General features: G+C 41.4%; 2 protein-coding genes and 1 long non-coding RNA gene across 5 annotated transcripts in view; 1 reads left to right on the forward strand and 2 right to left on the reverse strand.

Annotated features, from left to right (window-relative positions):
* ip6k1 (inositol hexakisphosphate kinase 1) overlaps positions 1-22,172 on the forward strand; it is a 36,008-nt gene that overhangs the window by 4,631 nt on the left and 9,205 nt on the right. For 2 of the 3 annotated variants that reach the window (XR_015035849.1, XM_085776884.1), the window contains exons 2-4: positions 17,469-17,718; positions 18,718-18,863; positions 19,079-19,205. Coding sequence is in view for 2 of the 3 variants with exons in the window: in XM_085776884.1 (XP_085633010.1) it covers positions 18,747-18,863; positions 19,079-19,205 (244 nt within the window). In the remaining variant the exon portion in view is untranslated. Of the gene's footprint in view, positions 1-17,465; positions 17,719-18,717; positions 18,864-19,078; positions 19,206-22,172 lie in introns of all 3 variants that reach the window. The other variant, XM_085776885.1, reaches the window with a different exon arrangement.
* Positions 7,662-9,882, reverse strand: LOC146987628 (serine/threonine-protein kinase pim-1-like). Its single transcript, XM_085776886.1, has 6 exons — positions 9,831-9,882; positions 9,487-9,626; positions 8,759-8,980; positions 8,282-8,459; positions 8,024-8,197; positions 7,662-7,928 (listed from the first exon to the last, which is right to left on the reverse strand). The coding sequence occupies exons 2-6, from the start codon at positions 9,592-9,594 to the stop codon at positions 7,837-7,839; spliced, it is 774 nt and encodes a 257-aa protein (XP_085633012.1). The 5' UTR covers positions 9,595-9,626; positions 9,831-9,882; the 3' UTR covers positions 7,662-7,836.
* On the reverse strand, positions 9,934-11,462 carry LOC146987629 (uncharacterized). Its single transcript, XR_015035850.1, has 3 exons — positions 10,826-11,462; positions 10,407-10,484; positions 9,934-9,956 (listed from the first exon to the last, which is right to left on the reverse strand). It is a non-coding gene; the product is annotated as an uncharacterized LOC146987629 (long non-coding RNA).

Genomic DNA, 22,172 nt, shown 5'->3' on the forward strand with positions numbered 1-22,172 from the left:
CATTGCACTGACATGCAACTCCTATCAGCTGACTGACATGTTGTGAGATCTGGTCGTCATGGAAACGCCAGAGTCTGCGGTTTGTGGTGAGAAAGGAACCCAGATGGTCGACATGTGTGATCTTGGTAGTTGCTTTGACTGATCCGAGTTGTTGTGTCACCCAGACAGTTGTTGACAGGACGAATTGTTCTTCTGTGTGTGTGTGTGTGTGTGTGTGTGTGTGTGTGTTGTTCAGCAGCTGTTCAGCTCTGTCAGGGGACACTGGCAGCAGCTGTGTGCGTGTTTTTGTGTTTTCTGCAGTCGCAGTTTGTGATGTTTAAGACTGACAGATGTGTGTGGGGTTTGCCTCCCGCAGGGCCACATGACACTGAGACGGAGCTGGATCTTGATCTTGTTCTCCATCTCTCTTCCTCCACTATTCCCTTCATTCCTTCCCTGTCTCTGTGTCCATCACTAGCTCACACTCACTGCCCTTTCTCTACTTCTACTGTATCTCCTTTCCTCCTGTTCTTTTTTAAATATCTGCAACCACTGATAAATTGATTAATAGTAGAAAAGTTATTGATAGAAAATGAGTCCGTGACTTGTGTGAATGTCATGCAAAAACATCCCAAATTTGATGGTTGTGGTTTCTCCAGTGTGAAAAATGCTCATACCAGTATTTCGTTAAAATAAAGTATCTTGTGTATTTTGCAAACTTTTTCACTTTGAGTTTCATATTTTTCCATCACATGTTATTTTCACTCTCTTCTTCCTGCCTCACTCCTCCCATTCACTCCCTCCTTTTATGCTTTGCCTTTGTTTTTCCTCAGTTTCCGTCTGAAAAAATAAGACACATAACCCGGTGTTGATCACCCAATCGATTATCTATTACACATGAGCGAGACTCTGTGTTTTCCTCTCCATCCCCGGTGCCCTGCTTGAACCTCATTTGTTTTTCTCCATGTTTGTGTGATTCCCAGGATAATAGCACACGTCAGCAGCAGCAACTTACAGCCCTTATTTAGCACCATTCAGCACGGTTATGCTTCACTAATACAAACACTCAGCAATAACATACACACAAGCTGCTGAGTTAAGACATTATGATGAGGGTGATGATGATGATGATGATGATGATGATGATGATGATGATGACATCTTGGCCTTTGCCAATTTTGAAAAGGCATCAAAACAGTGAGTGGATATGGTTTGAGGTGACAGTGTTGAGTTATATTATTTACTGAGTTGAATTTAAGTGGTGAAACGTGTGCACTAGGAATATCTTCCATATTGGCCAAGTAATGATGATTATTCTCTTAACCAATCAATCTAGTCAGATGTTTCATATGTGTTCCATTCAAGCTTGTCTAGAGCTCTGAAATATTCAATGTACTCAAATGTTTAGACCAGAAAATTGAGAAGCTGGTGTTGGTTTTTCATCTGGACAGATAATATTGTCCTGGAGGTGAGATGGCCTTTTACTTTTTTACTTCAGTGTGAAGTCATGGTGTTTATTTTAACTGTTTACTCAAGGAATGTGTTGATTTAATATTAGTCAATGAATGACTTGCTCTTATAACTATGAGTATTGAGCTACTGCATTTCATTCACATCTGTCACTCTTACTCCGGCCTACAAAGGACTGATTGGTTTGATCTTTTGGCAGACAGGGACACATGCCCTTTTATATTCATGTGTATGTACTGTATATTTATACATATATAAGGGGAGGGGAAAAACTGATGCAGCATCGTGTTTGTTACTACCCAGAATTCCCAGCGTGATGCCTGTGTGGGTAGGAGATGTGTTCCAGTTTCACGGCTGTTAATGTGGCCATGACCGTAGCAGACAGATTATAATCTGATTACCTCAGATGATTTTAATGCAGGTGTCTTTGTAACCAGTGTCAACACATCAGGTTGACGCTCACCTCTGCACGTTTACTGTTTCTCCCTGACAAACCATTTTTTTCTATTGTGGGGTCAGGCTGGACCACTTTTACTCTATATGCTTTAAGACATTTCTTTTCTTCTTGGCATATTGTCTTCTCAGTTTGAGCAGCATGACAGGAAACACACTGTGGAAGAGTTTAGACATAAACCAGAGGCGCCTTAGTTTTGTGGGTCTCAGTTTAGATCCAACTTCATCTTATTGTGAGTAAAATAATTCTTCACTTTGATGCTGTTTGATGTAGAGCAACCTGAGTGCACCACTGCTCAGATCCCTGGCTATAACCCAGTGAAGGGGATCTGTTGCTCTGAATCCTGCTTTAAATACCCCAGAGGTGTTTTTTTCTTCAGTCCAAACTTGTGTGATTGATGCAGTGAGATTGTGATCATTGATACACTGGGGAGTTCCTCCTCTGCCTGTCTTCTTGAGGCTTAAATCTTCTCATTCAGTTATCCAGAAAAACAAACAAACGTATACCTATTATACCTATTGTGCCATCTACAAACATCAACTCTACTCCTTTTTTTTTTGCACTCATGCTGCCCTGTGTCATCAGCACAGGCCCACTTCCATGTGTCCATGTTTCACGGTTGGCACTGTGTAGTCCCCTGTGGTGGTCCTGGCCAGGTCCACACCAAATGAGCTGGACCCCGAACACATTTGTTTTGGTTTTATATGAGCAGAAAATCTGCTGCGGACACACAAACAGTCATTGAGCTTCTTTTTAAAAAGTTGAATCTTGCAGCTCTGTGTGAGATGGTTTTCCTTCGTGGACACCATCCATACAGGTTGACTTCACGCAGTGTCCTTCACACATTCTGGTCAGTCTTTGAATCACCAATTTCCGCCTATTATCCTTGTGTCAAGTCAGAAGCACTCGTCTGTTTCTCAGTGCAAGGTTGTGTAAATAGCAAATTGCGCCTTATGTTATTAATTGTATGACTCTACACATTTTCGTGACATTGCGCATGTTTGCTCTCAGTCTTGTTATACTGTGTGTTTCTGAGTCTGCAGCTTGTCTCTGCTTCACTGTGTAAATGTGACAGGAACAGAGAGAAAACGGTCAGGAACCGTTGTTGGTGATGTGGCTGCAACAACAGTGACACTTTAAGGCTTTAAACTAGGTCAATATAAGAAGGCACACAAGTCAGACAAAAAAAAAACACAAGAACCTCCTGAAAACATACATGGATGTTGAACGGCTGAAGCATCTGGAGCGACATATACGCATTTTTTTAAATTATTTTTTTATCTTTGACACAGAGACAGAGCAAGAGAGAGCGAAGACGACGACGTGCAGCAAGTTTATTATTTAAGCGTCATGAATTCCTTAAAACGCTTGATGTTGCTTAAACACCAAGGGGCCACGCAGAGCTGTGAGTTTAGCTGTGTCGTTTAGTTTATGGAAAGATATTTGAGTCTACCCAATGCTAATAATTGATGATGAAATTCATTTGATGGATCATGTGATGTATAGAATTCTGGAAAGTAAACACTTGTGTAAGTTTTTTCACAGAATAACATGTTCACTTCACTCATGTGTGACAAAACAGAGCATCAGATCTTTACATTAGAGAAGCTACAAACCTCATGTATATTTTATCTTAAAAAAAACAACCAAAATGATTATTACATTATAAAAACAGTTGTAGATTAATTTTTCTGATGATCAGTTAGTAATCGATTGATCACCTAATCAGACCCTAAACAGCATTATTGGCCAAGTAGGCTATGTGTGTAAATGCAGGGAATTTGATTCCAGTTTAGTATTGCTGTCAAATACTGTATCGTAACTGACATAAAAATTAATATTAAGTTAAAAAGAAGTGCTAAGCAATATCGACAATACATAAAAGTAGATGACTCCCAGCAGACATACTGTATATAATACAAGAACGATGAGAGAACATCATGACTGTAGTGTGCGTGTCTCATCTGCTCTGTGTATTTATACTGTACACGCTGCATTGGAAAGGTAGTGCAGAAATGTGAATAAATAATTACTGAGTGATATATATATATACAGTATATATGGCTGTTTCTTATATCCATTTAAGATGCACACCAAGAGAAGAATCCAGTGAATGGCACAAAAACGCTAATATTTTTTTTAACTTTTTGGAATCTGGCCGGATGTTTTTTTTAAAATCCTCTGACAAACCAGAGTGACATGCAGCTGCTCAGAAAGCACCTCTGCTGTCCTTCACACTTCCCCTCCGAGCTGATGGTGAGTCCTAGAAATGAGAAATATGCTGCAAAGCCTCAGTAAAGCCTTAAAATTCCACACAGATGCAAGTGGCTGCAGAACTACGCGCTTCGACCCTTAGATATTCCTGGAAGTCCTTAATTGGCTCTATCTCTGACCTGAAGGACGGCAGGATTTCCTCACACACACACTCACACACAGTCTGAAATAGCTTCTTAATCAGTCTGTTGGTGCCACAGAGCCGTAGTGAGCCCACAGCTTTGTCCCAGTGATGGCTGATGATGTAAGATATGCTCACACAGATCCTCTAAGCTGATTGGCTGGCCACTCAGGTCATTCACCACACCTGGCAGAAAGTAGAGGTGGAGTTGTTTGTTTTGATCATGGATTTTCTCCTGTGCTGACGTCCATGGATTGACAGGCGAGGCGGTGGTGTGTTCGGAGGCGATGTGGAGACGGCGTCTGTTCTCTCTCACTGATTGATTCGACATCAACCCCACACACAGTATCAACCTGGAGGAGGGCAAAGAGGCGCATGACTTGATACGAAAGGCACAGGTGCATGCATAGACATATACATAGACGCCACATTGACTGCCGCCCACTAGAGTGGCGTGCCTACAGGGCGGCCATCTTGGAACAGGGCTACTCACTCCTACAGTGCATTACGTCTATAGAGAAATGATTGTGTCGACACAATAAAAGTTATCATAATTCGCTCAACTGTCAAGCTATTTTCACGGAGTTTGTTTGTAACAAATGTCAGACATGATAGATATATAGATCATGTCTCTATTTATTATATATTATTATATTATATTATATTATATTATATTGTTATTATATTAGCGCCAGGCAACAGACCGGAGAACCAGTAACACGTAACCGGGGTACGTGGCAGTAGAGGTAGTTTATAGATTAATAACGTTGTTTTTTTTAAATAGATTTTTTGGGGCTTTTTTGCCTTTAATGGACAGGACAGTTCAGAGAGAGACAGGAAATGGGAGGCAGTGAGGACTATAGCCTTAACACGTGGGGCGGGTGCTCTACCAACTGAGCTAAACACCGCCCCAATAACGTCGCATTTTAACCAACATTTTGTCTCAAATGAGTTATTTCACCAGTAAGCAGCTGTGTAATAGGAGGGATGATGTAGTGAGCTGGTTATATTATGAATGGAACCGGGACTCGGGGCTGAGGGGTTCTGTCCGTCCTGGGTTTATTTCACTATATAACAACCTGCTCACAATATATTATCCTTAACTTACATCTGACCTCTGAAAAGTGATTCTACAAGATCTGTTTTTATGTTCCCCTTATTAACACATCCATATGCAGCACCGAAGTCTGGCAAATTTTCTGAAGCTTGTCTGCTGATAACATAGGATTTGTATTTGGGTAGTAAAGCATTTTTAAAATATCCAAGCATCATGTATCACACCTACATGTGTGACGTTTTTAACAAATCAAACCGTTTGGAAATCGGTCCAAAATTCAGAGAATTTGAGGTTGAGGAGTTCCTCTTTTCTCCATAGCTGCATGTAGCCTACTGCTGCCTCTGTTAGCCCTGTACCAACATGGCGGCGCTGTAGGCACGTCCCTCCACAGCCAATGCGGCGTCTATGTATACTGTATATGTCTATGGGTGCATGCTGGTCCTTTGAAACAACAGGAAGTGAGGTTATTGTTGTTGGGTCTGCTGACTTGTGTCTGTTTAGTCTTGCTTGTCAACACAGTCAGCAGTTGTAGCAGCACCAGAGGCTGTGACACAGCTCACAGAGGCAATTACGGATTACTTGGAAATCCTTCACACCCCAATCGCAACAATTAGCATAAAAAATCACACTCCCGGCCGGCAGTGTGATTTACAATCCGAGGATATTATTATCCCAGATGTCCATCACGATGAAATACCCATAAATCTGCTATAAAAGCATAGAGGAAAAAAGCCCCTATAGATACACGCCAGAACTTGACTTAGAGTCATTTTTACAGTTTTCCACAGTATCAAAGCGAATCCAGTGATATTTATAGCACAAGTGCATCACAATCAGGAGCTGCTAATAGCTAGTTGGCATTCTTGTAATTGTGCCAGTTGGCAAGATTATACACAACAAATATTATAAAGCTTTGCTGTAATCAAATGGCGGTTTGTAACTTGGTTCATTTTTGTCATATTAGACATTACACAGAGCTCAGGTCTCCTCTTTTTTCAAAGAAAATTGTTTCTTTATTTAATTTCTCAAAAACATCAACACCCATCCACACTCACAACCATCTATGTATACTTGTTTGGGTTACTGTCTGGTATTGCATCTCCTTCTCATGCGTCATATACATACTTTATGTCATATTTAAAACAATAACCATTGGTTGAAATATTGAAGGATATTGTTAAACGTCATTACAGAGCTATGTGTTATAACATTGCCAATCACTGCAGTACATCAGTATTGTTTCTAGGCAGTTGGTCAAAATAATACCTTTTTTCAGTATTGCTCAGTCTTTATAAAGGGGAGGGCTAACAGTGGGGAGGGGATAAAAATGGAGGGCTCGGAGGTGAGGGGACTTGGGGAGCGGGATGAAGGAAGCGGGAGGAGGAGGAGGGGTTGTCCTTGACTTTGCCCTCCACCAGCCTATTCCCAGTCAACTGCATCGCACTGCACACAGGAGGCTGCTCGGTGGAAACACACACCTGTTGTCTTTGAGCCAGGAGACATTGGACACATATAGATCCACAAACGGAGACAAACAGGCCTGTATGGAGGACTTACCGAACACCAGCTGTTCACTCAACACCCCATGCTCATTTCTATCCACATGTAACTGAACCTGCTATTATTACTCAATATTGGACAGTCAATCTGTACATGCTTGACTAATCACTTAACCTTTTGGCTGATACATGATTACCGGTACATGTCTCCCTTGACAGCTGCTTTGTCTGTGGCCTCACATTAAAAGGTCGCAGGGTCGTCAGGTTTTATTCAATTCTGCAAAAAACATTCAAATGTATGTTTTCAAGAACATTTATTTACATATTATTTACATATTTACAAGGGATGGAACAGTTAGGTTTAGTTCACTCGTCTCAGTTTGGGCATTGGTGTATTGTTCGGTTCAGGCTATAGGGCCGTGCAATGAATTAAATTTCAAACTGTGGCGTACTAGGCATACGGCCTAATTATTTTTGCACACCATCGAATGGACATCGAATATGATAAACATGAAGTGACAGCTCTATATTCTGGACAACAACAACATCTTTCTACAAATGAGCAATCATTCGTTGTTCTGCCAACATGGTTCAGTCATTGTTGGCTGGTGAGTTTCTGCTCATCTGACCTGTTGTTGCTACTGTTGGTAGTGAACCGGTCGACACTCGGCCTCACCACGCTTTAGCTTAAGATTGTCACAGTGAGAAGCTTAATGTTGAACTGCAGGACTTTTTGCAGGGCAGTACATCACATGTCCTTGAGCATAAAAGATCTTTAAAACTTTAGATTTAAAAGGAGGATATACTAATGTATAGCATTTACTGTGTCAAAAACAATGTACAGCCTTTACCCCAAAACTGTGACATGAACCAAACACTGGATTTTGTGAACCGTTACACAGTTAATTTGTATTAGAGCTGAACAGATTAATTTAGCAAATCGTTCAGCCCTAATTTACATTCATGTATGTGATAATGTCTGTTATCTGATCCAGGGGTGTAGCTGCAGCTGGTTCAGGGTGGCTCGTTTCTCTGGGTTTTGGACCAGACACTGCTTCAGGAAGTCTTGGCAATCTGTGAACAAAAAGAAGGTCAGACTTGAGGTCAGAGGGATGTGCTGTGATGACAAATGCACTGTAACTATTCTGTTGAATCGTGCGCTGTCTTACCTTTGGAAAGCTTGTTGCTGATTTTAATTCCAGAGCAGCAGAAATGTATTATGTTGAAGCGGTTGAACCCATTCACCATTTCATATAACATGGCACCCAACTGCCAAACTGTAGTGGGACCAGCCTTGTACATCCCTGATTTGTACAGCTCTGGAGGAGCATATGCAGGTGTTCCTGCAAAAGACAAGGCAGATATGAAGAATGAGGAGCAAGCTCAGACTTTATATGTAAATCAAGAGCAGAGGCCAGATGTCGTACCTGAGAAAGTGCAGTAAGGTTTCCTGCCCACAATGCAGGCGCATCCAAAGTCGATCATACGTACTCGCGGGCCATTGGAGCTGGTTTCAATGAGGATGTTTTCCAATTTAAGGTCACGATGCATGATGTCCTTGGAGAGCATTTCATTGGCTGCGGCCACCAGCTGCTTCATAATGTTCTGTGAAAGACATGGATGAGTTTAAGTGATGGAAACATGATGCTGGTATTTGTTTCCAACAACATGTTGGAAAGGTGAGCAGAACACATCATGTGACATTACAAAGTTACAGAGATTCTGACGGCTCATTTTCAGGCTCGGTTTTTGAATTTCATGTGTCGTCCATAAATTGTATTCAAAACAGGCACAGATACGTTTATACTACATGAGACTTGAATAACCTTCCATAAAGATGAGGTAATCAAATGAATAAAATCAAACTTTTGGCTTCGACTCCAAAACTCCACCAGCTTCAGTACCTTGGCCAGGTCCTCCTCCAGAGGTCCTCTGTTTTGCAAGACAAAGTCCAACAGGTCCACAGAGGGGATGGGTCTTTCCATGACTACAATGACTTCGTCTTCCCGATCATACCAGTCTAATAATGCCACAGATGCAGATGTTGTCTCTGACTCTGGTCCCCCTGCCGCCTTCAGCATCATGAACACTTCAATGGGGACCATGCGTACCCTCCCACTCATGATCTTAAGAGAAAAAGAAAGACATGGAGGACCAGGCATGGTTGTAACACGGGTCAGTTGTAACACAGGGACAAGTTACATATCATACACCTTAGATTAGTCTATATGTGAGGAAATAGCTCCAGGTTTTAGAGGCAAAAAATATCTGTTTTTTTTTCTCATTTATGATTTTTCTCACGGTTATTCATGAAAGCAGCAGTAAAGCTCCTCAAACTTCAATCATCTTTATTGTGGGTCTATGTAGGTGTTCGTGCTCCGTAAGAGAGCTCTTCGCTAGTTAACGGCTAGTTTGGTCATCTGGGTTAGTTATAACCAAACACACACTTACAGGAAACCACTCTGCCATGTGAAAACAGCAGTTTAAATTGTAGCCATGACAACAAAGAGCATCTAATATTCAGATCTGAGTACTGACAACATGTTTGTAACAATGACAACCATTTCAGGAGTCACTCCCATGGGTTGTATCAGTGTGTGTTGTGTGTGAGACATCAGAGCAGGTCACTCACCATTTGCCTTCTCTCCACCCGTCCCTGAATGCGTTTGATGGCCACTGGTCGATCATCCATTTTTCTAATGCCAGCATAAACCGATCCAAAGCCTCCCTTTCCAAGCATATCTAGCTGCCGGTACTTTTCCTCAAAATCATCTATTCGCAAACAAACACAAAACTGCGAGTCTTTTATATTCAAACGAAGAATGATGATTCAGGATGTTTGATATATTTCCAAGACTTAGAAGTCATGGAAATAGCTCAGTTGTGATAATTAATTTCTCAAAACAATGTGATCATATAATCACAGTAAGCACCAATGAAAGTTGATGAACAGGAGCACTGTAGTATCTTTCTTACCTTTGATGCCCTCTGCATCCTTGGTGGGCTCATGAGAAATATTGACGATCTCTTCATTATCACCGTCCCACAGGCTGGGGGTTGGTCTCGTTGTGGTGACGTGATTTCCTCTGGACCCTGCAGAAACTACAAATCCACTCAACAGGTTTTAGTCAAGTGAACTTTTTTGTTACATAATTAACAAATCACTACAAACCTACAGATGAAACTTTTTACCATGATTGAAATGACTGATTTCTCATGTGCCCGAATTGCAGAGAACTTTTAAGAGTAAGAACACATTGCAACTACAAAGGCTATATAACATAGGTCAAGTTATTTTTAGATATATTAATGTAGAAAAGTAAAAAATAACAACAACAGCGAAATAATGATATCATCCTAAAAACCAAGTGTGTTTGTGTGCGGTTCTGTGCTGGTCTGACAGCTCTGAAACTGTGTTAAGAGGACTCAGTCTGATCGTCTGGTAGTGATTTATGTGACGTGTGAACATTTTTATCTAAATCTCGTCTAACTGAAGTAAAATGTTGAATAACTGAAAGTCAATGAACAGTAGTACTGAAGTATCTTATTCACCGATAATGCAGCCGCTGGTGTCCGGCTCTTCAGGTCTAGCCCCCCTGCCTGTGACCTTTGCCGATTCGCTGCTTCTCCCTAAAGGAATCACATCCCCCATGAAGATAAGATAAGATGAAGCAAGACAGGACTTGATTAATCCCTCAATAGGGAACTTTAAACATTTCAGCAGCTAAAGCACAGATGTAGAAAAAATAAGGAATAAATTAGACTATAATAGAAAAAAACTCACTCTAAGCTACATGCCTGCAAATTTCTGTAATGTTTAAGAGAGCTTTTCCTTACATCGTCTGCACATGGCAACTACAGCTTCTAAGTAAAATAATGATATCATCCCCAAAGCTGAATTAAAGGGAATTGTCTCAGTAAACAAAAAAAAGTATGAATAAATAGCAGAAGTATTGAAGTATCTTTCTTACCACTGATGCTTTCAGCTGACCCAGTGCCGGAGTCAGCGATCATGTTGCCGGTGTTGGATGAATCTTTTCTCAGTTTTGCTGGTCTGGTGCTGCCGCTGCCAGAGTCCAACTCTACAGTTGTGGCCTTCCTCTTAATGGCCGTCACCGGATTGCTCCTGCTGCTGGTGTCAGATTCATCAGCTCTGGCCTCCTTCTCAGTGGCCCTCAGTGGTTTAGTGCTGCTGGTGCTGCTGGTGTTAGCTTCATGTCGTCCACTCCTCAGCTTCTTGCAGGGGGGATCTTGTCCAGTGTTGCTGTTCCTCTTGGTGCCCTTTACCACCCGTTCCTCCTGTACCTCAGTGGGTTCCCCGGCACCCTTCATTCTTTTTCTTGCCGACTCGCAGTTAATGCTTGCCTTTCTTTTTGTACCACTGTCCCGCAGGTTTGTGGATGGCTTGGCGGGGCAAAGTGGAGACAAAGCTGCTGACATGTTTGCTCCACATTCACCTGAGCCGTTGCCAGAGGAAAAAATTCTGTTGCTTTTCATTTAGTTCTCGAAATCGCGCTTGATACCAACTTTTCAGAAGATGTATTACTGTCTGCTGAGATGTCTGTAGCTCTGCTGATGGTTTGATGGAAACTGTGGTTCAAGTTTCTACCTCAGTGTGTTTGTGACATCACTAGAACAGAATGTCGGTGACGGCTCAGAAGATTCTGTTCATTTTACCTATCAAGGTGCTGTGTAATTACCGCAGCTAAAACTGCTCAGAGAAAGTTTACAGTAACTATTTTGTCAGGTCATAGGTCATAAAATGAACCAAATACAGCACTGCACTATATGAGAAAGTGCAGGTTTGCCAGTTTCAGTTTTCTAACCATAATTAACTTAATTGTAGAGATGGCCGTTCATAAACAGGCAGATATTGAGAAGGTGTGAACAGGAACAGGAAGTGTGTGCAGTGTGTGGAGAGTATGTTATACCTTCACAGTAAAGGTGGAACGGTGCACAAAATGTATCAATTTATCCTAAATGGCACTAGCAATGAACTGCTCTCAACTTTTTTTTCTTTCTTTCTTTCTTTCTTTCTTTCTTTCTTTCTTTCTTTCTTTCTTTCTTTCTTTCTTTCTTTCTTTCTTTTATGTTTAATTGTGTTCTAACTGTTTCCTTATCTTTTTAACAGAGTATTTAACAGTGTTTTTAATGAAATATGTATTTTTCTTACGGTGAGGCGAAGGCATTGTCCACAATGGTGGACAAACATAGTTTTATTGTATTGTAAATCCACAGTTTTGTGATAACGATTTTCAGTTTGGTTTGAAGTCGGTAACACAGTCTGTATTGAATAATATATTATTAATATATTATAAATATATCAATATATTTATATATATACACAATACTCAAATAAGTAGGAATATGTGTTGAAGAGTTAAAATAGGAAAATTGTGTGAAGAACCTACAGTGTAGATAAATGGTACAAATAAGAATGAATACTTAATTGAATAATTACAAGAAGTTTAGTCAATGAACGAAGAGACGTGGTTGGGTTAGAATTCATTTCCTTTGTCACAATCCTAATTTCTAGTCCAAGACTATTACTTTACTATTACTATTAATTACTTTTAATGAATAATATAACCGGGAATTCTTCCTTAATATAATCTCAAGTACTGTTTGCTGCATAAATCATGCAACACACCATTTCTTTGATAAAACAAAAAAAATGATTATAAAAGCAGACCTCACACAGGCAGTGGAAGCTATCACATTTTGAGGTGTGTGCGTGTGTGTGCGTGCAGTGGATTGTTGAGGTCATGGACCGTGAGGGTCATTTCACTGATCCCAGGAAACAACAGATGTGGCCTGATGTTTACTGTTTACGGCTAACTTTAGAATTCATTGCTCATGGGAAACACTGTTGTATGTGTTGGGCGCTGTGGGGTTCACGGTTGGTCACGCTTGGATCGCGACTTGAGCTCACCATCGGATGCTGAGTTTCCATGGTGGTTCTCTGTGAGCAGCGTGTTGTGAGCGGTCATGATTGGAGCCTGTGATGTGGGTCCGGTGTGAGGAGCAGCGGCGTAGGAGGCGTGTCCTGCCTTCATGACATGTTGGAGGTCTGAGGTTTTCAGCGTGTGGCCGATGCCTGCAGTTCCTCACGTACGTAAGCAGCCCACGCATAGGTTTTCTGTCCTTTCATCTCGTGCTTGAAATGTTTACAGGACGGGAAGAACAAATCCCAAGACCTGCCCAAATGACGCCAGTGATAAAGTCACACTGGTGAATTCCTAAATATTTGAAATTGATACTGGGACAACGTTTTTGCTGTCCAACATTTTTGTCATGGTGCTGAAAAACAAGTTCTTGCTGGTGAGAGTCTCGGTTGTGTTGTGTGACAAAACAGCAGATAATTCACCTCCTGTCTGTCAGTCTGTACATTAAATGTGCATTTACATGGTGTAATTACCTCTCTGTATAGTTAGTGGATGTCGTTACTGGCGGCACCTTGGGTCAGTGGTTAGCGCTGTCGCCTTACAGCAGGAAGATTCACGGTTCCTTAGAGTTTGCATGTTCTCCTCATGCCTTTGTGGGATTTCCTCCGGGACATGATGCAGGTTTAGGTTAAATGGAAACTCTAAATTGCCTGTTTGTCTCTATATGTCAGACCTCTCTCCATGGTGCTCTCACCCAGGTCAGCTGGGACTGTCTCCAGCCCCACTGTGACCCTAAAAGGATAAGCAGTATGGAAGTGGAGTGAATGAATCCATGATTCCTCTGGAGACTGTATTGCATTCAGGTAATCGCTGCAACAAACTAGGGTTTGGTTATTTAATCGTTTAAATGCCCTAAAACAAGAGCTCAGCACTACAGCTGACCCAAAGAATGCCATGGTAATCAATCATGAAGTCCGTGATCAATTTTTTTTCCTTCCTTTTTTTCCTTTATGACACCGGTTCTCATCGGCAATTGTTACATTGAAATGAGTAGGCTACGAAACCTGCCTGATAAGTTTTAGAGACATGCATGCAGTGTTTCCTATGAGATTCATTATGTCCGGCACGAATATATCAGGTATTAATGATATTTTTCCATAGTTGATCCACTAGAGAGAAAAAATGTTTGTTATATTTATTATACTATGTACTGACACTGACATATGTAATGACAAATCAAAGCAATAAACTGTCAGCTGCCTCCAGCTCCTCACAGGAAGAAAGACTGAACTGACTCTTTTGTCACAGTTGAGTGAAACCATTAATTGAATATTTATTTCAGCCCTAATCCACACACAGGAAATGAAGCTTGCATCTGCTGGTTGGCATGTGGTGCTGAAGGCAAACACTGTGGTGAATGTGTTCAATACAGTGTAATGTTACCTGTCCAACCTCGCAGCCTGACAGATGAAACAAAGTGCTGAAATCTCAGTGATTATATTTTAAAAACGACACGTTTCTGCATTCCTCAGCTGTTCAAAGATCAAATTGAAGGCGTGTCTGTAGGTGAAAGATACGAGGGAACTTCTTGTCTTGTGCAAGGTGGAGAAGTTTAATGTTTGGAAAATGTCTCGGCACGTCTGAGCTGCTGTGTACAGAGGATGTCTGCTCTTTATTTTGAGCTCACATCATGATATCATTAGCAAGCACCATGTCTCACTGCAGTCCTGACATTGACCAGATGATGCCTTCAGACACACACACACACACAGGAGCAGTCTGTGACATCTTTAGTGGGCTTGCTTCTTTCCTCCAATCATCTTCTTCTTTGTTTCTCATGTTGATGAGGAGCCATTTTGGAGCAGTTTTGAAGTGCATGGTGGGATCGGAGGGTTGGTCAGGAGGTGACAGATGGAGAATATAATATAGCCTAAGGTAAATGGACATGTGAACGTTAAACCATATGAAGAAGTTGCTGCAGTTAGCAGCCCCAACTCCTCTAGTTTAGTTTAGGAAGCTGCTGCAGGAATTTTCCTCTTCTATAAAAAGTCAGCAGATCATCAGTCTCAGTCTGACCCTGATGCTATGTGTGATAAGTTCTGGCTCACAGTCGGTGTTTCAGTTCATCTCAGAGCTGCGAAATTCTCCCACACCAAAGTGGGACACTGCTTCTTTACTTGCCTGGCCTTGTCCCCAGGGGCAGAGGGGGACAGGGTCCTCTCCATAGCTGCAGCCCCCTGCCTCAACAGAGTACACCAGCCTGCCCATACATACAAACACACCTCCTCACAATTACTTTGAATATGTAACAGAGTCCTAGGATGTTTTAATATCTTTTTGTGTGATTTTTAATTAACTTAAAAATTCCTTGCCAACCATGAAAAGTGCTATAGATAAATATTCTGTATTATTATTTTATTATTGTCATATTAAAGCAGGAGAGGCCTTCCCCACCTAGTTGACACTGACTTTGTTTGTCTAGTTTTGGTTCTAGTTCTAGTTGGGGTTGAACAGTGTGCAAAAAACAAACATATTGCAGTTATATGGGCAGATATGCCCAATTATGATTTCAGTGAATGGTCATTCATTTAAAAAATGAATAAGGGTTTGTTGAGTCATATACCAAACAAACACGTCCGTTGTCTTGAGAATATGATTTGTTGACCAGGGCTTCTCTGTAACACAACATGCAGGATGCCAACAAAGCTCAATGATGATGTTGCAAACATTTATCCACAAAAAAAAGAGCAGCTCTTGTGATGTGGATATTGCACTTACAGTTTTTGATCACATTATGTTTAATTGTGCAGCCCTAGTTCTAGTAAAGTACCACTACAGCAGGATAATGGCTCAGATCAAACCAGGACAATCGACAGAAATAGGATGACAGGGATGTCCACAGGCTTTTCGCTCTAAACTGAATAAATAAACAGAATTAGTTGTTGTCTCTCTGTTACATCACTGTTCATTTAAAACAGGAGGGCTGTAGTGGGGAGGCTTTTAGGAGCCATGAAAGCCACATTTTCATGCAGATCTTCACTAATTTACATTGTAAAAATGCTTCTCATGTTACTTTTCCCATAACGGTATCGAATCTAATAGAACAAAAAACAATTATAAAATGGGCACAACATTAAACCAGATCATATTATAATTATTTTCAGGAGGCCTCAGCTGATTAATTGGGACGGTTTATAGACTGGATGATCTCTTGCGTACGCTGAATGATAAACCTCAAATGAAAAATTTACATTTTCCCCCAAAGTAAATTCACATGGTTTTAGAAATAAGCTCCATCACATTCGTGTCTCCAGCTGTTTGATGTGGTAATAGAAGAAAAATCTGGTGTTGTTTTCTATTGTTATCGGCCCCAGTGTCATTTTTTCAAATGCTAATCGCTTTTTTTTTGGTTTTATTTTGGATGATACTCAACAACAGAGGAGCTTTGATTTTATTCTGTATTTGTTTGATTGTGTCTCTTAGAGCTTATTGGGAAATAAATCGTCTCAGACGCCCGCTGATGTTTTAAATCTGAAAACAGCCGAAAGCATAATTCATCGAACAGGGCTCGTCTTGTCGGGTCATGAACAGCGTCCAGGTGGACATGTTGCTGCTGCTGTGACTGACTCACTGAGCTGCATGGAGTCAAAATGTGCGTCTGTATGCTGCGTGTGCATCTGTTGGGTGCCAACATGCTGAAATATTGGTGTCAACTGTTTGTGGCAACGAGCCCAGAAAACTGAACGCGTGATTGTTTTTGTTTTTTTTCCCAGCGGCTGGTCCGGGATCAATGTGTAGTAAATGTTGTTCAGAGCTGAAGGACAACACAATAAAACATGTCTCATGTTGTCTATCCAGAAATAGTTTTCTCAGCAGATGTCAACATCAACTACGGCTGCTCAAATGGCCTAAAAAGAAAAGATTAAATATAAATTATCTTGCTATTATTGTGGCAGATATTATGATATGTGATTCAGTTTCAGGAATTGTTGTTTGTAAGGTTCATGTTCACTGATTTTTTTTATTGGAGCTAGCTTGTACCAAACAAACATGCTTCCTTTTTGTCTGAAGAATATGAGTTGTAGGCCACAGCATCTCTATAGCGACACAACACTTGGTACTTACAATGCATAACAATGTTGTGACACATTTACCTTTATTAAAAAAGTTGCAGCTCATTTTGATTTTTGCATTTTACAACATTGTACTATTGAACCTTATGTCCTCCTTAACCTTATTTATGTCTTGTGTTTGTGAACTGATATATTGAAAAAAAAAATTTGGCGGCTTAAAAAACACTAACATTTAAGCTGTTGCAATTTAGACATTGCTCTTGGGCATTCAGCGGTTTTCAGTAATATTTGGATTAATTGTGCAGCTCTTTTTTATCACCTATAAAACAGGAGTAGGACCAAATGAACACGTATAAAACTCATCTAAAACAGTTATTGCACTATTTATTACTGTCTTTTAAGCTTGTGTTGTTTTGATAATTACTTTTTAAATTATTAGTTACTTGCCAGAGATAACACAGATAAGAATTTCATTGTACTGTGTGACGTCTCCGGTGCATATGACAATAAAGATTTGAATTGAAAGGTTTGTATCTCTCAGTGTCACTGACCTGTTCAGAGATTCAGCAACTTTAAGTTCAGAGTTTTTGTTTGATTTATTTATTAAAAAACTATTGAAACAAATAACGATTTGTTGTTTCCTGTCTCTGCAGGAGGCGGTGACGCTGCCCAGTCGACACGCTGCTGCTCCAGGCCACGCCCCCAACTCTGCCCCCACCCCACCCTCAGTCCTGACTGGCTCTCTGTGCTGCCGGCGGTGGATTAGAGCACTCTGATTGGAGGGCTTTACGAGGTGGTTTTTCGGTCTGGCGCCGCCTCCCCCCGGGGCCGGCGTGCGCTCCCAGCAGCCCGTGGTGCCCTGTGCCCCCCCCTCCCCGTCACTGCACACCAGAGCCCATGCCCAGGGTGAGAGACGCATCACAGTGGTGGTACTGCAGGTCTCAGTCTGAGTCGGTTGGAGGTCAAAGAATTATACTTGCTCTTAAAAATGAGTGATGATGATGGATTTAACCTGGGCTCAAAGCGTAACAATGGCAACCACAGAAACCAAACTGAGGAAAACATGGCACTTAAGCACTGTGTAACAAACACATGAATTAAAAATAAGGGTTTGGTGCCACATGGCAACACTCAGTGCTGATAACTCTTGGTTTACCTTTCTGTATGCATTGTGTCAAGTTGTTAATCATATGTTATGAGATGAAAAGGTTTAAAACATGCAGCAACTTGTAGCATGTGGCCGAGGTTAGAGCAGGCAGCTCAGTGGCGGTTGTTTCCTACAGGTTCAGTCATAACCACTCAACAATGACTGAGATACATCCATAGACCATGTGTTTAAAACTTAATCTGGTCCATGGATGTATGTCGAGTACCAACAGCTGACATCACCACAGTAATCTTGTTTTTGTATGTTTTGACCGTGTTGTGACAAGAGCTGCAATGATTTGTCGGCCTAGAAAACAATTTGGGATCTTATAATGCTAAGCTTCTCCAGCTTCTGCAATATGCAGATTTTCTCTTTTTCTTTTTCTTCAGTCAAAACTGGTCATCTTTGGGTTTTCACACTGTTTTATTTTAGCAATTATTAGGACAGTTACCAATATTTTGACACTTAATCATTAGTTTTAGGAAAAATAAGTCAAATTCATAAAGATTTACAGATTAACACTTGATGAAAATGATAATGATTTATTGAAATCCTGTTTCTATTTTTGAATAAAGCATGATTTTGGCATTGATTAATACGTAGATGGACTTTGTTACCCTGAAAGGAAATCAATTTATCATAGTCGATGGTGTTGGTGTGAGCACCTGAACCCTGTAAACAACACCAGCTGCTGCTGCCTAGTGTGCACCGGGTTTCTTTCTGTCACCTCCATGTGAACACCTTCCTCCCCTCCACAGGAGGAGGCGCAGTGCGTTCGCCAGGAGCCATGTGCCTCCCTCACACCAACAACATGGACAGCAAGCTACAGGGGGCGGGGCAGGGGGGAGGGGCTTCACTTCGACAACGAGGAGGAGGGGTTCCACTGGAGCCCTTCGTACACCAGGTGAGAGGGAAAAGTCTCTGTTATAAAGAAGCTCCATGTGTTTGGTATGAATACTTTGTCCGCTTCAATAAACAGAAACATTTAATAATGGTTTATAGCTCATTATAGTTACGCAGACACACAGGTAGCGATATATCAGAATTTATTTCACAGGAGGAGATTTGAATTGGTTTGGATTTTGTTTTTTTCATATTTGTGTGTGTGTGTGTTTGCAGGTGGGGGGTCACACCAGTATGATGCGTTACGATGACCACACAGTGTGTAAGCCTCTGATCAGCAGAGAGCAGCGCTTCTACGAGTCACTGCCTCCAGAGATGAAGGAGTTCACTCCGGAGTATAAAGGTCAGTAGTAACTCAGTGTTGTTCAGTAGCAGCAGAGCCCGGCCGTCCCCAATGCCCCCCCACCCCCCCAACCCCTTTGTGTCTGATTTATTTCCTCAGCCCTATCATCAGATCATCAGGCTTGTTGAGTTTTTCTCTTTGCCCTGTTGGTTTGGTCAGGTTTGCATTTGTACTAATACCCAGGTTATATCCCCACGGATCATTAAAAACACTTAAAACATCTTGAATTTAAACAAAGGAAAATAAGATTTTCAAAAGTCTTATATTACTGTAAATTTGTTGTGGGTGTTAGGATTAGAGATAGTGTGTTTAAGACTGGTAGAAAAAGTCAGTTAGTATAATTTATGTGTTGTGGCCGCTTGTCACTGGCATTGCTGTGTTATCACACACACAAATGTATCTTTAACCTATATCTATACTCAGAGGGGGTTACATTGGGCTCCACCTTCACACGTCCAAATCAGATAATAGAAATGGGGTTTAGAAAAATGTTTGGCAGTAATAAGAGGCACCAGTATTTTCTCCCAACATGCAACATTAATGTTGTGCTTCTTTGATTTTGATTCTGCTGCTGCAGGTGTTTGGATCTTTTATTGCTGTGTTTCTATTTTTGTCAACTATGTGCAGTTGAACTTCCATGACCATCCAGGACTGAGTTGTCCACTCTGCTTCTTCTATTTTAAAACAGCGTTTACAATAGAACCAAAACAAAAGTCAGAACAAAAGAAAACATTCAGACTTTCAGACTTGCTAATTTATTGAGGTCTTGAAAAGGTTCGATATTGCATCAATATTGATTTGACTTCTTAATTTTCTAAGCACAACACTCTAATCTGCAGCTCTAATCAGTGTTTTATATTGATGTTGTATCAGTGACAATGTAAAAAGAGGATGACTATACACTTGAATCTGCAGCTTCACTTCACTCCACAGAGCTTCATAGTGAGTTTCAGCTCATTGATTAACTGTCCACTCTGTAAATGTACTCCTTCGCTTCACTCTCCCTGCTCATGGCATCATTTTTGGCTGCCACAGGCAAAGCTCTAAAAATACACAGTCTGCAACCTGTTCAGCAGCAAACAGCCGATAGACACACACGGTAAGAGACCGGTTGGTGAACAGAGCGAAGACTGATGATTGTCTCAGGAGCTGGTAGAGACCAAAGCCAGAGCTGAAAGAGAGGGATGTTCACACACGAACACACACTTCTCAAAATGATTAATAATGTCAATGATGATACATAGTCGTTGTCTTCAGTACACTTCTTGATTCTGCTGGCTCCAAGTGACCCAACTAATCAGTTATTTCAGGTGGAGCTGTAGTTTGTCTTTTGAAGCTTAAGGGTCAGGGCTCTCTCTGACAATAAAACCACCAGACTTTCTTGTTTCCTCTCTACACGGGGAAGACACATTCTCACAACAAGACAGTGTCACCAACCGTGTAAACGTCTGTCGCCTTGTGGCCTTTCCACCACGACACAAGATAACAATGTAACCTCCGTGTGGATCAGTCCATGTCCCATTCTACACCAGATCCAGTCACAGTCACACAGGCCCTCAAAACAATACGACCTGAAAGCAGCACACAACCACACACACACACACAAAAACATGTCTGCTTCAATTATGTTATGGACAGAGGATAAAACCCAGTTCAAAGAGCTGCACACACAGATTTTAAACTCTCTCACTTATTGGACATTGGATCTTTATTTGATTTCATTGTTATTCCTCATATCTTTCATGGTTTGGTTAGAAATCCCACCCCCACCCCTCCTCTCCCTCCTAACCTCCTGCTCTTCCCCATAATTCAAACACTGGTCTGAAATCTAATGCTCCAAATATTCGTCTGTTAGCGATGGAGGAGAAGGAAACAGACAGAGAAGAGGGGAGGAAGTGCGGATGTTTAATGGAAGTAAAGTGGTTTAGCTGTTCTGCTCTTCATCACTAGACACTGGTTCCACTTGCATTTGCTGTAGTAACAGACCCAAACACACTATGACAAGCCAGCGTACACACACGCACACGCACACACCCCACTACTACATGTATGCACTGCAGCCCATTTAGCATTTTGGCGGATGATGTAAGCAGAGAGATAAAGACGCAGATGAAGAGAGACTGATGGTGGGTGGAGCAGGTGGAACTAATAACATTAACAACGGCTCTGTTCCAGTTTGCCGTGCCTCTAAGTCACGACACTGAGCCAGCAAACAAAACACAGAGGCTCTGACACCGAAACACTCAGAGGTGGAATGTAGGCAGCTTTTAGGATGATTTATTATTCATTTCTTTGGCAGTTCAGTGTGAGAAAGGTCTGACAGGAAGGTGCCGCAAGACACGAGGAGACGTGTCCTCATTCGACACCCGCAAACTGATTCTGAACAGGTATTCAGAAGAAAGTGGAAACTGGAAAACTAAAAAGAAAGAAATCGGGGTGCCGCTTACAGCCGCAAGAAATTAGATTAATAAATAGCAGGGTCGGGTGAGAAATCTCAGGAAAGACATAAAAGTGAGTGTGAAATCCCCAGCTGAGCCGCAGTGCACCCACACAGGTGTTTTCTCTGACTTGCTTGAAGAGGCCTGATGTAAGGACCGTGTGGGTGCCCAGACTGACATGTCCTTCACTGTCCTGCTGGCTTAATGCGCCTGCTTGGGTGGGGATACATCTACTTTTATCCTACTTCTACTGGTAATTTTTCCCAGTCACAGCTCTGCCCAACTTAATCCAGAGCAGGACTAATCCAGAATAAGGACATGTCCACTGCCTTGTTTTCCACTTTAAACCAGTGTTCCTGCTCCATCCAGACAACTAAATAATCTCCATCCAAGTTGTCACACCTGACAACGTACACATACTTGAGCAGTCAGGTGACTTGGCATGTGTGAGCCTGTATAAACAGGAAATAAACTGTCTGGTTTGCAGTTGATTAATTGTAATTAAAAAACATACTACGTACAAAGAGGA

Source organism: Trachurus japonicus, chromosome 5 (genome assembly GCF_045865225.1).
Source record: "Trachurus japonicus isolate A0001 chromosome 5, Traja_1.0".
Classification (NCBI taxonomy): domain Eukaryota; kingdom Metazoa; phylum Chordata; class Actinopteri; order Carangiformes; family Carangidae; genus Trachurus; species Trachurus japonicus.